Source organism: Excalfactoria chinensis, chromosome 18, assembly GCF_039878825.1.
Source record: "Excalfactoria chinensis isolate bCotChi1 chromosome 18, bCotChi1.hap2, whole genome shotgun sequence".
Classification (NCBI taxonomy): domain Eukaryota; kingdom Metazoa; phylum Chordata; class Aves; order Galliformes; family Phasianidae; genus Excalfactoria; species Excalfactoria chinensis.
The window spans coordinates 8,697,974-8,714,017 of NC_092842.1; the positions used below are offsets into that span (position 1 = coordinate 8,697,974).

The 16,044-nt window shown below is 48.2% G+C and overlaps 1 protein-coding gene across 2 annotated transcripts in view; it reads left to right on the forward strand.

Annotated features, from left to right (window-relative positions):
* Positions 1-2,080: 2,080 nt before the first annotated feature.
* Positions 2,081-16,044, forward strand: part of LMX1B (LIM homeobox transcription factor 1 beta) — a 95,219-nt gene continuing 81,255 nt past the window's right edge. For both annotated transcript variants that reach the window (XM_072352795.1, XM_072352796.1), the window contains exons 1-2: positions 2,081-2,643; positions 2,855-3,041. In XM_072352795.1, coding sequence (XP_072208896.1) covers positions 2,505-2,643; positions 2,855-3,041 — 326 coding nt within the window. In that variant the 5' untranslated portion in view covers positions 2,081-2,504. The remainder of the gene's footprint in view (positions 2,644-2,854; positions 3,042-16,044) is intronic.

Below are 16,044 nucleotides of genomic sequence, written 5' to 3' on the forward strand. Positions count from 1 at the left end.
AATAAATGCCGAATTAGAAGCAAGCCGCGGGAGGTGGGGCTGCGGGGCTCGGCTTGGTTTTATTTCTGTGATGGTTTTGCGCGTGGGTGTTTTAATTGTTTTTGGGTTTTTTTTTCGTTAAAAGCACTTTAGAAACCGAAGGTAACACCACATCTAATGGGTCTCGGGGCAGCGGGCGGGATGGGAGCATCCGGCGCGAGGGAACCCATCTTTCGGGCGATATTTGTGAGTAAAAGCCCAAGAACAAAGATGGAATGGATCCCGGGGGTGCGGGGATGTTGAGTTCCCGCTCCGCTCCTCGCGGCCCCGCCGCACGATCGCTCCGTTATTTTCGTTGTTTTTTTTTGTTTGTTTTTTTTTTTTTTCTTTTCTTTTTTGGTTGGTCTTTTTTTTTTTTTTTTTTTTTTTTTTTTTTCCCTTTAAATTATTTATATACGTGTATATTTTTAAAATGAGAATTTACGAGAACTGTGCGGAGAGAAAAGAAGGGCTCCGAGTGTCCTCGTAATCGTAGGAGATAGATGGGGGAAAGCCCGATGTGGTGGAGAAACTGAATCCTTACACGAAAATAAGGAGGTAACACAGAAAATTAATGTACACGAGATGCTTTTCTCTCCGCCGATTGAAGTCTGAAATTTAAGCAGCTTTTATCTTGATCTCAGAATTGAATAATCGTATATTATTTTTTCAGCATTAGCTACAAAGGTTTTCAGATTTATAATGTCCCAAACAAAAATAAAATAGGCTCTATCACTTAAAATCCTTCCCAAAACATTTGACTAAATCACGAATTTCATTCAGAGCTGTTTCTGCATTGGCAGAGAGAGGCTTTATCTTAAGACCCAGAAAAAGACGCATTAAGTAATTCAGGTTAACACTTGTCCTGCTTATTAAATATCAACATTTGGGGAGCATTACAAAATAAACTCTCTTCCTTCAGCGGGGTCACAGCACAGCACGGGTCACGTTAAGAACCCGGCGCGGAATCCTTTCCAGATTTTTATTTCCTTAGATTTAAATTTTAACAGTATCAGCAGTGAAACAAAAACGAAAGGAAAGCGCGATCCCCGGGAGCTCGGGAGATCTTTGTCCCACGTGCGGAGATCGCTGTGTCTCGCTATTCGTGGATCGGTTCCGAACAAGAAAATAGAAGAGCGTGATATATTAAAATCTGGTTGTTGTTGATTTTTCACATGCATATATGCGCATTGTGTATATAAACACGGAGCATCTACGCGTTTCAGTACTTTTGCATTTAAGAGTACGAAAAAGCACAGCATATCTGAACCCTTCGGCACGAAGTATTATGTACGAATGGCTCACGGAACGGTCCCGGGCTCAGCGCGGGCCGCTCCGCCACCCTCAGCCCAAATCGGTGCCGCCGGGAGGACGCGGGGCAGCCGGGCGATCCCTCGGGCCGGGCCCCTCCGTGGGCCGCCAGGAGCTCCGAGCCGGGAGCAGCTCTCGGCTCCGGGCTGGCGCGGACCCAGGAGGCAGCGGCGAGGCGACTCCGGCCCCCGCCAGGTGCCAGCTCGGGGATCGGGCGCGGCCCCGGCGGCTGCCGCTCGAGGGCCGCCCGTTGTGGTCGGGCCCCGCCGCCACCTGCCCGTGCCCGGCCGGGGGCCGTCAGAAGCGGGGGAAGCGGCGCAGCTACGTACCGCTGGGCAGGAGCCAGGAGCCGCCGTCGGGCCGCGTCGCCGGCTCTCGGCTGCCGCCCGGCCGGACGCAGCAGAGCTGAGGCTCGGGGCTGCGGACGCCGCTCCGCCGCGCTCCTCGGCGGCCGCGCTCTCTCCTCCCGGTCCCCGGTCCCCGGTCCCCAGCCCGGGCCCCGCTCCGGCTCCGCACCCGGTCTGCGCCCCGCGGCCGGAGTAGAGGCGAGCCGGGCCGGGCCGCCCCGGGGTGCGCGAAGCCCGCCCGCCCCGCGCCCCGGGTGCCGCCGCGCTTCGGGGGCTGCGGGGGCCCACCGGGGCCAGGGCACTATTTGACGTCGAGGAGACGGATCACCGCGGCGCAGCGATACCGCGCGCACCAATGGAGTTCAAATGTCAGCAAGTTTGAGGAGGGGTGAGGCGCCGGGGGGTGTGTTCCTCCGCCGCGGCCCCTGCTCTAAACGGCGCGGCTCCTCGGGACGCCGCATGGCACAGGGGCTGCGGAGCGCCGGGAAGCCCCGCCGCCGCCCGGCCCCACCGCTCCGCCCGGCCCGGCCCCGGGAGGGCCCTCCTGCGGGCGTGGGGCTTGGCGCTGCCAGGAGCAGGTGACACCGCGGCCGTCCCGCGCTGCGTGCGCGGCAATGTGCGCGCCCGTGTAGCGCGGCCGCCCCATGGGTACGGCGCCGGCTCGTTCCTCTGCCCCCCGTCTCTGGAACCGCCGGCAGGAAGCGCGCCTCATGTCTCCCAGATAAAAGTAAAAGCGCTCCCTCCTCCTGGCAGCGCAGCGCCCCGCGCTCGGCCCGACGCGGGGTGCGCGGCCCCGCAGTCCCCAGCTCCCCCGCGCCGCCGCCCCGTATGGACATCGCCTCGGGCCCCGAGTCCTTGGAGAGGTGCTTCCCGCGCGGCCCGACGGACTGCGCCAAGATGCTGGACGGCATCAAGATGGAAGATCACCCGCTGCGCTCGGGTCCGGCCACGCTCGGAGTATTACTGGGTGAGTCCCGCTCGCTCCTCGGCCGTGTCCCAGAGCAGACGCTCCGCGGTTCCGTGCCGTCCCGGGCTGCGCCGTGCGGGGCTGACCGCGGGCTGCGGGAGCGCGAGTGACACTTCGGGGCAGGCGCCGGGAGCGGCCGCTCCGAGCGGTGCCGCCGAGCTCGGGGCCGGGGGCCGTTCCGCCGCCTCACGCCGCGCTTTGCCGTTCACAGGGTCGGAGTGCCCGCACCAGGCCGTGTGCGAAGGCTGCCAGAGGCCCATCTCGGATCGCTTTCTCATGAGGGTGAACGAGTCCTCCTGGCACGAGGAGTGTTTGCAGTGCGCGGTGTGTCAGCAAGCCCTCACCACCAGCTGCTACTTCCGGGACCGAAAGCTCTACTGCAAACAGGACTACCAACAGTAAGAGCACCGTGCGCCCGGCGCGGCCCGGACCGGCTCGGCGCGGCTCGGCTCGGCGGCGCGGCCCGGCCCGGAGGAGCGCCGCGAGGCTCCGAGCCGACTCCGAGCCGCGGGCGTGCGGACGCCCAAAGCGCCGCAGGAACGGGGCAGCGCCCGGGGCTGCTGAGGGCGGCGGGGACCCCAGAGCCGGGGCGGAGCGGCCGCCTGGAAACGAGCGTTGCGCTGAAATAACGCCGAGTCCAAACGTCCTCGCGTTTGGACCCGTTGCGCTCCGCGGTGCCGTCGGAGGGGGCGGCCCGTCCGGCTGTCCGCACGCGACCTTCGGGGGCACCGTCACGGGGAGCCGGGCTGGCGGGCTCCGTCCGCCCGAGGCCGAGACCCGTCCCGTAGCCGCCCGCGGCGCCGGCGCTGCGTGGGGACGGCCCCGGGAGCCACGTCCCTCTCGCCGCGCCCGGGCGCCGACCCGGCCGGGAGGAGCCCGGAGGAGCCGCGTGCGGGCGGCGAGCTCCGAGGTGACCGCGCGGGGCCGTAGGGGCGCATCTGCCCGGCGGAGGGGGAGCGAGCGCGGAGCCGTGCGGGGGTATGTGGAGGTGAACGGGGCCGTGCCCGCAGGGGCTGGCGCCGGCCGTGGCACCGCGGCCGGGCGGGGCAGGAGGAGCCCGGCGCTGCCTCCTTCCTCACGGGCCCGGGAGCTCCCCGCGCTTTATTTTATTTACACTTTGTCCCCAAAATGTCAGGCTTTGTCGGGAAAGCGGCCTCCTGCCGCGCCGTGTCCTTGTGCGGAGACAGAGCTCCGGCCCTGCGTGGTGTTTGTCCTCCCCTGCAGAAGCCCACTTCATGCTTGTCACCGAAATTGAGGATCCTTTTTGTGCCGGGAGGGGGGCGAACATGGGCACTTCAATCACTAGAACATAATATGGCTCTGCTAGAAGTCTGGCAACAAACAAAGAACAACAACTATTGGTTTGCATCAACTTTTGTCAGGCATTCAGCAGGCTTCCAGAAAGGCCTGAAGTGGCTTAGTGGCAACAATGTGCATTTCATAGCTACAGCATGAAAATCCATCTCCATGGAAACTGGTAGTAAATGCTAACATGACATGCTGAGTATAAATATTGTTAGGGTTATAACTCTTGTATAAATGGCCCAGATAAATGTCCCCCTGTTTAGGACTTACAACAAAACATGTTATTTCATACTGCAGCCCTTACCAGCATGCTATTAAAGAATCTTCTACGGGCCTGGGTACTTCATATGAAAGTAAACCAGAGTTCTCTGCTGCTCTGCTGCAGTCCTGCCATTGTGGGGCTGAGGCTTTAGCAATATTTGTGTTTGCTCGGGCTGCTATTAGGGAAATGTCTCCATATACTTTGTATTTGACTTCTACGCAAAATAAAAACGCACCACCACAGTGGCTCTACTGGGGAGTGAATGAAACTTCTGCCTATGTAGGCAATGTTGTCTTAGGAACTTTTCTTAACTGAGAAGGAATTCAAAATAGCTGTTAGGTTACCTGATAAAACATACATACAAACAAAGGACGTTATTTAGCAAGATAAATATTTATGCTTATAAATGTATCACTTCTGTCCTATCCTTATTTTTCTGTAAAGTTAAGGAAAGCATTTTGCAAGTCAAAAAGCAAGGTGGTAGGAGTATTACTTTGGGGGGAGAGAAACTTCCTTGACTGCAAATAGAAATGTAACTTCGTCAGAATTTTCTGTGTTATCAAAGGGGTCCGATTATTTAGGGGTAAGCGGGGTAAGCAGGCTGACGAGCAATAAAAAGATATCAACATGTTGGCCTTTGTTGCATCCCAGCACCTAGTGTGGCATTACATGGTGGCCTGCTGTGTGTGCCCCTAAGGACTGACAGCAGAAGGAGCTCATGGAAAGGGGAGGGGAGACACAGTACATCCACATTTGTTTTCTCTGAAATTTTACTAGCCCAAAAGAACAAACATGAAACTGCGATGACATTGCTTGTGTGCTTTCCCTGTCTGCTGTGTTTTAGACGTAGAGAAACCATCTTTTGCGATAGCTGAAGTACAAAAGAGCCATAAAGACACGCAGGCTGCTTCCACAGCGGCATGATGCAGGCAATGGGTTCTGTCGGTGCGGAGGAGGAGTGCAGCAGCAGCTCCTGCTCACAGAGCTGCCCGGTGCTGGGGGTGCAGAGCTGGGACAGTGTCGGTCCAGAAGAGCAGTTTCAGTAATGTCAGGTGTTATTTCTGTTATTGCGTCCTGTTTAGAGATCTCCGAAAAAAATAGAAGAGGGAGAGTAAAGATTACTGAAATATCTTAGTTGCTGAAATGTACTTTAAATAGATTTTCTGTATGTAGTAATGTAATTTAAAGGTCAGATTTCTCCAGAACTCCCAGGACTATAATCAAGCGCTGTGTGCGTATCTTTGGAAAGCTGCTGTCTCGTCTTTCTAATGAAAGCAAGCTTCTGATGGGTCAGATATCAGACCTTAAACCTTTCACTGGGTCAGGAACAATTCCTGCCCATCCTGGGATGAGGGCATTTGGCATTAGGGGGGAGGCTACAAATATTTGTCTTTTTTTATTATTATTATTATTTAATAAAAAATGTTAGCTGTCTGATGCTACCCCTGTGCTTGGAATGTTGGAGTAAATCCGGGGGGGGGGGAGGATGGCTTAGTGGCCCAAGCACAGTTTGAAGCAGTCAGAGGTGCCTGATAAATCTAATTGATCGCAAAAATACTGTTGGTCTATCAGCAGAACCTGCATTTTGCTGTGTGTGCATTCTATGCTGTTTTCATAGCAGTGCAATTCAACATTTTTTCTTGAAAAGTACGTACCAGTCTGTTGATTTCATGTGAAGTGTTTACTTTGCTAAGATGTAATATTTAGATGGATGCAATACCTTTGATTGCAAGGCTTTTAGGGAAAAATACGGAGCAGAACAACAGCACCAGGAGGGCAGACTCTTGCAAACCTGAGTCAAACAAAATTGCTTTGATTTTAATGAGAGCTTTGCCAAACTGCAGGATTGGTGCCCATTTGGAACCTTACATTTGCAACTTTTTCTATAGAAGTTTGTTTTTTTGTTGTCGTTGTGTTTTTTTTGTTTGTTTTTTGTTTTTTCCCCTGATAAATTGAAACCTTTAAAATGAACGCTTCTCAAAAATAGGTGTTTTGTGTAGTTAGACTCAGATTATATTTGTTGTATCACTCATAATAATGCTTCCTGCTGTAAAACATTAATGTTAATATTACATTTCTTTTCCATTTGTATTTTCCTTTTTCCTCTATTTTTTGTGATTCTGCTTTTCTTCTGCTTTGTTTTCTTCTCATTGCTCCTTGCTATGTAACAATTCGCCCCACTTACTCCTGACATTTAAATACATCTATGCCATGAACAATAACCATCTCAGGTTACATTTTTATATCTACGCAAAACAAATATAATTTTGAGAAAGATCCATATTCTTATTCTAGAATTCTCTCTAAACATAAAGGCTGTAAAGGTGGTCATTTGTTTAGGGAACAGCATAATGGGCCATCACAGTTCATATTTCATCATTTTTCATTAACGCATTTTAAGTTTTGCTTAGAGTGGGAAAGAGAAGTATGTAGATTTTTGTTAGATTCTTGACTACGTGTCAGGCACTGTTTTAGCATCATTATTGGATGCTGCTAAAGAAGTACTTGCAATATATTTCTGGTACCTATTTGTACCATTCTTCATCTTTGAGTCCTTCCTTGCCCGTGTCTCTACTTTCTGTGTCAGAGCAGCGCGGAGCAGCTCGTACCTAGCAGGAAGGAAACAAAGTGCTGTGAAACCTTGTTGCTGTGTCAATGTTTACTCCCCCAGATTTTGTGAGTTTTTTCACATGAGCTTAATACTGAGTGCGATGCTTCCTGATTCAGCTGTGTTTTTATATTCGAAAGAAGACAAAAGCTTCCTATTAATAAATGTCTCTAATTTTCATGGAGGTTATTTTTCTTCCAGAGAGAGAGACAGACAGAAAGGGAGGGAAAGAGAGAGGGAAAGCATTTCTGCCATGAGAGCAGGCTGTGGAATGTAGGCAGAATTCAAGGCGTAAGAAGTGACTCAAGCTCTCAAGTTGTGCTTCATGCAGAATGGGCAATACTGTGTGTTAACAGGAAGATTTGATTCGTTTTCAGTTTTCCTTTGTTTTTTTCTTTCAAGCAGGCTCACTGTTAATCAGTGCGGTGCTGTCCCGCTCAGCTCCGTGTGCCTGCTGCGCTGGGCTGGCAGTGCTCCCTGTGTGTGACTGCGCGATAGCGTTAGGATAGACTGGAACTTACGAATGAGGAATAACATAGGCACACGCTCAGGACGTACAGCAATGATTAAAGTTATGTCATCCACTAAAAATGCTTTTAAAAGTGTCTGAAATACTCTGGCTTCTTCTTCTTTTTTTTTTTTTTTTTTTTTTTTTTTCTGAAAATGCAAACAGTCCCGCGCTGTTGGACACATTGGCCAGGTTTAACGTCTGTAAGAGTGGGCTTTAGTAGCACCTCCAAACAATTCCAAAAGCAAGAGTGCTGAGGAAACGTAACTGTTGTTTGTGCAGATGACGTAAGCAAAATTGCAGGAGTTCAGGCAGAGCCCCCTCAGGTCCCCATGGTGTCAGCAAGAATCTATCTCCTTGTGGACATGGACAGGGGCTGCAGAGAAGATAACTGTGCAGGTCTGGAAGCAGCCTCAGACCGACAGAACCGGCACAGAGCTGAGCTAGGTTGAGAGTTAAGGTGAAGAACTGTCACAGAGATGTGGAGTGGAACATGTCTTAAGAGTCTGGGAAGACATTTTGTTTCCTTCGACAAGCATGGTAACCTCACTAGACAAAACAATTGCAGTGGTAATGTGTAGTTTTATCTGCGGTAGAAAATGATAGAGAGGATCATTTTGCAACATAGGCAATATGCAATTATATTAATAAGAGGCTAGTTTATAATACTTTCAAGCTTAGAAAAAATAACTAATATATATGATATACACTACTGAAATTTCTTCACCAGTATAAAATGAACGGGAGTGCTCTTTATCCTCTTAAGAAACTGCATCCATTATTTTTTGGTCTAAACTACTGAGCTAATTCAAAGACATCCATTACACCTTTTCAATCATCAATAATATACTGTGATAAAATAGCTCGATTATAATAGAAATTTTTAGACTAATTATTTTATTAATGTATTTTAATTGTAAACGTATACATCTCTTCCTCTGTTGCAGAGCAGGCTACAAAACAGAAATGCCTTGAAGTGCTTACTGCTCTTGTGAGCTTGAAAGGTGGTGGCAGAGGCTGCGTACCATAGTCAGATAGATGGAAACAAATTTGCAGAAGAAAAAGGAGTGCTTTTTCTTGCAGCTGTAATTTTTTGTTTTTCATTCCAGGCAAAATTCACCAAAGTGAGATTTATACTCACCCTGCTTTTCTTCACTCCTGTTCCTCTTGTAACAAGAATTGATTTCGTTTTGTTTAATACCTCCTCCTGCTGGCATGAAGAATGCAGCAGATTAAGTAATTATTGGACGTGAGCTCAAGTTCCCCACATGCTCACAGTGCAAGGCAGCAGGAGGTTGGAGTGCACCCGAAAGAGGATGGGGCCTTCAGTGTAAGGAAATCCATAAAGCCAAACGTGCTGCCCTTGCCGTGCAGCTGGGCACACAGACACATGCTCAGAGACCGCACAGCCCAGCGCCCTGCCTTAAAGAAGTGCACAGACTGCTGCTGGCAACTCAGTGGGGTAACGGGGAAGAGGGGGCTGTTGAAATACTTCTTTTTGCTTATCATTGCTGTGCTGAAGAGCAGGCAAGCCCACACTGTATCTGCTTTGCACAATGCTTCTCGTGCTGTGTCGTACTATTGGCAGTTTTGGAAGAATTGTTGGTTCATAATGGTAATATTTTGTGATAACATTGGAGAGCAGTTTTCTACTGCTTCAACTGATGATGTGTATTTGATGAGTTGCATAAAGTGCAGATTGACAACAGCTATGAATTTTAAACAGCAGTGAAATGGAATAAGAACACTATGGTACCCTTTAAAAAGGACATTTCAGGTCAGAAGACAAACTTGCAGAAAACAAACAAACAAAAAAGCAGGGATTTCTTTTGCTTATAAGACTGATTTTTGCTTCAGTGAAGTGAGAAAGCAAGCAAGTAAATAAATAAAGCTGTGGAGTGAGTGGTGCAGCAATCTCCAGTAAAGGTAAACAAACCATGTATTGCTCTTGGATGGTTTGTGTGGCAGAAAGGTGTTTTGGCTTGATTTGGGGATAGCTGCATTACTCAGAAGGCAAAGATTGACTCATAGTGAAACGACACTGTCTTGTTCATTAAAAATATCCAACCTCCACATTTGTTCTGAAACAAAGAGTTTGGCTGGGTGTACAACAGCAGTGCAGTGTGAACCCTGCCAGCTGAGCTGCAGGCAGCCAGGTTCTGAAACGAGAGGAGTTACAGTGCAGTTAGATGGGTGCTATGAAGAACAGAATTTTCCTTTCTTTAACTGAGTTGGAATAAACATATCAAGTGAGCCAGGAATGATTGTCGAATATACACCTGTGCCACTGAGGAATGATTTTTTCTTGATAGAAAATATTAGATCTGTTGTGTTGTGTTGTTTTTTTGTTGTTGTTGTTGTTGTTTGTTTGTTTTTTGTTATAGAAGTGTTTTCTACAAGAAGGTATTGTAAAAACGGAATAAGATGATGTTGCAGTGAGAACTTTTAACAGCACTGGTAGCATTTAGGGAAAGATGCTCCACTTTTTTTCCTTTAATGACTAAATACAATAAAACAAAACATGAATAAATTAATATCTATTGTAAAAGAAATATAAAAAATCAAGTTAGACTTCTGAGTTCAAGAATAGAGGGCACAGGGGAACAAAACCTTTAAGGTAGAACAAGATGACTTTTGGTTTTAAATATGATTTTCTTTGCTGTTTATAGCACACACACTGATATAGACCTCAGTCTTGCTTGCCTTGCTCAGGCAAATTATTCACTGTTTCTGGATACTCTGTTAAATTCAAGCTGAAATTGAGGCAGATCTTCAATGTTGTTTTATACATACATACAGATAGATAGATAGATAGATGGATAGATAGATAGATAGATATACCACAATTTTAAAATTTACTTTAAATTCATGAACTTGCTTTGGCTAGAATGATATTCCTCAAATGAAATACTGTCTTGCTTTTGTTTTACCCTTTGGTGTGCCTGCAATTGCTTTGAATGTATCTTGACAAACTTGTGCAATCACTCTGCTGACGCAGTCCTGAGATCAGAGCCAGCCATGGCATCAGTGATGTTATGAATGTCCAGGCAGTTCATCATCGCTACAGTGATGTGAGGAGGAGACAGGAACAGAATCCTGGAAGTGAACGGCAGTTCTCAGCAAATAGGCTCTGGTTGTTACCAAATAAATTGCCATTAAGGATTTTCTCCTTTTATACAGCCAACACACACATGGTATATATGTAATGCCACTGCCCTTTACTGGATACCAAATGCACCTTATTAGTAGAAAACATCACACATGGCAAATTATGCAATTTTAATAGAGTTTATGTAGAAGGAAAGCCCTTAAAATGAGGCAACTTGTATGCAACGTTAAGTAAACCCTGCCTATAGAAAATAAAGTGTTCAGTTTATGTTACTACAGGAATCCAAAATCTGTTACAACTTTTCAGGACTGAGATGGAAATCTACCAGCCCACCTCAGACCTGTCTGTGTGCTTCATACAGCGATGCTCAGGCTGGATGGAGGGAATTTTACTCTCTTTTAAAAAAACCTGTTTGCCGTGGGCTGCTAAACAAGTAGACATTTGCAAGGTTGTGTTAAAGGAATTTGTGTTAAAGTGATTAATTCCAGTGTGTTATTTTGTTGGTTTTGAAATTTTACAGTCAGCTTCATTATAGATACAACTGAACTGCTACAGTGTGAATTGATTAAGTGCCATTTAATATCAACGTAAAGAAGGAATAGCTTTTTTCTTAGGAACTTGGTGAGGGTTTATACTCTGTAACAAGCCAGAATGTTTACGGAGAACACTTGTGAGAGAGAGAGGTCATTGCTTTGCTTCCAAAACATACGACATATTATTTTTAATATGCAAAAAAATTTCCTTTGCAAATGTTGACATGAACTTGTGAACATGCAGTTCCTATTGACTTCAATGAGAGCTATCCTCTCTCATCAAAGGATAGAGTTTGGCTCTTGATTTTACTGCAATCAGTGTATTATTTATAATGTACAAGTGTGCACATGCACTCTCCCAGTAAGAGCTAATAGAATTTATGTGCACATGCTGAGGACCAAATCCTCCTGGTAGCTGTTAGGAAGTTTGCTCTCATATGTTTGCTTCTTAGCGTAACCTGAATCAGCATTCACTGATTAAAAAAACAAAACATAAAGGTCTTTACGTAACAGTCTACACCCATACTCTTTTTCATACTTGCTACTTTTATTATAGGTTGTTATTATGATAGGAAGTAAGCAGATTTGCAGAAGAAATGACTAATAGTGTTTTAAAGCATTTATTACGACTAGTGATTACTCACGTTATTCTATCAGACTGACAAGCATCACTGCCCTCACAGTGGTTTCTCCTTACAAATTTAGCAGTTGTGTATTCCTTGTATATTGGTAAGAAAGCACGTTTCCTACAGAAGGATGTGAGCAATGTGGCTGGGGTAGTGTATGCTGGTCCAGTGGAGCCAGGGTCAGTGGAAGCTCTGTGGAGCTGTGGTGGTACACACCAGAACCTGGGAGTGAGAAAGACTGCAGTGTCATTGACAGCCGCTCCATGGATTGGCTGTTTTCAGCCTGTGGGATCCTATCCTTAGACATACAGCTGCCATTTTTTTATCACTTGATAGAACCTGTTCTTGCAACTTCCCATTAGAAATCTGATTTCTAATTTTCTCTTCATTGCAATTTCATAGAGGGTTGTCTGTTTGCTGAGGTTTCTTTTGATAATGCACGTGAGATGAGATGACCATTTAGTTCTGTATTGTACAGAACAGGTTTATTAGAAAATCCCAAGAAAGCACTATAGAAAACCAGGAAATAGAGTGAGTCACAAAATGGAAAAGAAACAACCCAAAACCACAAAACAAAACACTGAAATGACTGCAAGCAGCCTCTGGCTGGGGGAACCTTTGGTGCAGCAGGGTACAGCCACATGTGGTAGCTTGGTAGCCCAGTACCATCCATAAATGTTCAGGATCTTCAGCAGACATTTCTTTGTATGCAATGTTCAGCATTAAGCAACCTCTCCTGCAGCAGCCCTCCATTTATTTATTTAAGTGGTGCTGTGCCCTCGCTGCTGTGGCTGATCTTGGCCAGGAACAGGCCCATGTCCCGGCCTTGCAAGCCTCACAGGAACATTCCACATGGTCAGGAGTCACAGAAGGGCTAATTGCAGGGACTGCTGGAGGGTGGAGAGCCGGGGGGAGCGAAGGGTGCTCCCACTGTATGGGGTCCCACTCAGCATCGGGTGCAACTGGGCAGGCATGCAGCCCTGTCCTCACCTCATATGCTTCCAGCAGTCTGTGTTGCCTGGTCCGTCCTCCTGCTACATATGGGTCAGTGGCCCCCAGTGTCTGTGTGGCTGCTGGGATGTCTGCGCATCTGACTTTCTGTGAAATGAAACTGATCCTCCCTCCTCCCCTACATGGGTATTAATTGTCCTAACTTGCAGGCTGAATTTCCTCTCCATGAAGGCTTGAACATGCAGGCTCAAGTCAGCACCTATCTGTGGGCCTTGGAGAACAGCCGTGGTGCTGCAGGGTGGTGGGCTGCAGCTCAGGCCAAAGCCAGCAGACGCTCCTAGACCTCCTAGCGCTGCTCCCTGTGCTGGGCCATGGCTGCTGCCCATCCCTCAGCTCTCGCAGGGGCCTGGGCTGGCAAATCCTCAGTCAGGGCTCAGTGAGCAGCACGATGGGAGCCAATGGCCCTGCCTGCAGCGGCTTGCAGGGTCATGCAGGGTCAGGTTTCCTGACAGCAAATGTCTGGAAAGAACTTGGTATAGCTGCTCACTGAAGCTTTTAGGGACAGGCTTCCTGTAGATCTAAACAGCCTTAAGTATGTCACATTACATTGTGAGTTGGCTCTCAGCTGGGTTCTAGTATGGACCTCATGGACAATGGAGGATTTGTACGTGGAGTGACTCCATAGCTCAGCTCCTACTGTAGCCGGTGAGGGCAGTGGCGAGCCCTGAGTTAGGTGACGGTGCTGGCCACAAGGCATTAGGAACTCATCTCTGTCTTCACCAAGCATCTTGACAAAAATAAGCTCCAGTTCTTGCTTCATGTTCCTGTGCATGCTGGCAGTTGTCTCTGTGTTCACAGCTGCAGCAGAAATGCTAAGTCACAGCTTGCAGTGGTGATTGAGCACGCGGTGGAAAGGCAGGGCCAGACCAGGGGTGTTCAGGTGTATACAGTGTGCCTGAGTGACCAGAAGAGATGGAGCCAGGATCCACCCCTGCCCAGACCTCATTTAAGAATTGGCAGTGCAGGCAAAAGGTATCTTGTTGGAGATGCTCGTGTACCTGAGGTCTTCTGAAGGTAAGCAGCTGCTTTAGATTATTTCTGTGTCCATGGTTGTTGTATTTGAGCATATCCTTGCTTGCTGCAGCCTATGACTTTGCTACAGTACTGTTGTTGCTGCACTTACTGTTGCGTTATGGCATTAGGACAACTCACTGGGAAAATACATGTAGTGTATTTCTAGTGCTTCAGTCTCTGATTGTTAATGATTAGAATCCAGACTTACAGACGAAGAAGAAAGAGAAGAAAAGGAACAGCAAAAAAAGTTCTGGAGTGGTTCTGTTGATCATAGCTGTATTACACGTTGGTCTGTTTTTTGTTACCTGCAGACAATCACACAGGCTCAGCATCAGAAGAATGTATGCACCTCCCTATGTTTTCAGACGGTCTTATTTAGCTTTCAGGTTATGATGCTTAAACTCTATGCTTTATACTAGAGGTGATTAAGGAAGACTCGGTAGGCCGAAGCCATATGGAGGAACGTCCCCAGAAGAGTCCTGCAGAATGTGTGCCTGCACCTAGGGATCAAAAGGTGTGAGCCCCAGGCCTGGTGTCAGGGCTTTGCTGCAGCTGCTAGCCTGAGGAGCACAGGCTGGCTGTGGTGGGAGCAGGACCTGGGCTACAAGCCATCACTGGCGCCGGCCTGGGAGCAGCAGGCCCTACTGTACCATGCTACTGAGGGCCCCATGGTGTGCACAGCTCTCCTTGGGGCTTGGGCCTGCTGCCTGTGTCCTGCTTGCCAGGTGAGGCTGACCTGAGCCAGGCAGGATGTGGTGGGGGGGGGCACCTTGGCATATGGCTCTGAGGCAGTGTGAGGCTCTAGGCAGCTGCAGTCCCTGCTCCCAGTGTGGATGCAGTGGCAGTAATGCTGCTGTGCTGAGGAGTCACTTTCTTATGAGCAAAGTGTGCAGAAGCATCACAAGGATGCATTCTCACTTTTATTTATGCACATATGAGCAAAATTGCTTACATTGGCACTTCATTTAACAAGATGTTTCTGGGCTGCAAGGAAACTGCCTGCACGTTTCTCTTTAAAAAGTCACAAAGGACTGATATGAGATGTGTTGTATCCACGTGCTACTTACGCTTATGTTGGTGTTTGCGTGAGTACTCACTCTCATACCAGATAGGACCATGTCCTGCATGTGCACTTTTGTTTGTGTGTATGAGTTCGTGAAAAGACAAGTAATGCTCTGGTTTTGTATGGATGGAAGTATGCATAGTACAAAGGATGGGTTATTATTAAGAACAGTATATAAAATGTTGCAAAATTACAAACAGAGTAGAAATGTTTGAGGGAGTAAATGGAATGTGAAATTCTGCAGTGATGTTATCACTGCTTGGTATCGTTGGTTTGAACCTGCTAGGCTTTGTGGTTGGATCTGCAGCACACAATGAGTCAGCCCATGGGAACAGAAGGCTGCAGTGAGCAGCTACGCCCTTAACAGGGTCACTGGGATGGTGCTGAGCACACTGCCAGCTGCCACAGCCCAGGGGAATGCATGTGGAGTGTATGTGGGGTGCATGCAGGGTGTCTCATGGCTGTGGGCTCCCTGCCTTCCCAGCTCTGGCTGCACACTGGCCATTGGCAGGGCTCTGCCTGCTGCCAGGGGCCCATTCTGATGAGCAGTACAGGTGGAGGTGGTGCTGGTGTGGCGGGCAGCTCCTGCCAGCTCTGTCCTCAGCCTCCCTGCCTGGGCCAGTTCTCCAGCATGGCATTGTGGGCGTGGAGTAAATTAGCCTTGATGGCGCCTGCATTAATTTTATGTGGGAGAATCCCCAGTGATTCCAGGGCAATTACAGGGAGAGCAACTTTGCTCTGAGCAGCTTCCTCCCATCCACTGCTGCTCCTGCTTGAGGCAGATGGTCATGGCCTGACAGTGTCTGGTTCCAGGCTGTGGGCAGCGCTGGGCTGCCATGGGCAGTGGGGGCTGCATGGCATTGAGCTCACCAAGCTGATGATGGTGTTACAGAGGGGATGTAAAACAAGCCCAAGGCAAGTGGGTTGTCTTTGTTTCTTGCACGTCCTATGGATATTGGTCGTCTAGCATAATTGAAGCCTGTTCCAATTGTGGCTTTTTTAACTTCAAAATAAGTTCATATTTTGGCAGGGGTTGTTTGGGTGTGTAGCGGATACATTCAATGACAAGAGCTGTAACATTCATTCAGTTTGTTGGATGCCACAATTAAACCTCAGCTTTTTTCACCCAGCCATTTGAAAGCCAGTGCAAGTTGTCACTCAAGCAGGAGTGCACACAAACAAGGGCAGCGCGTAGCCCCAGACCCTAACAATGTGATTTTCATCACCTTACCAGCCTTTGGGGAGTCTTCAGCTTCCATCTGGAAGTACCTTCAACCCTTTCCAGCAATGGGTCTTGAAATAACTAGAACAGAGAGAAAACCAAAGTTACATGGAGTTTATTGCCATTTCAGAAGAAAAAAA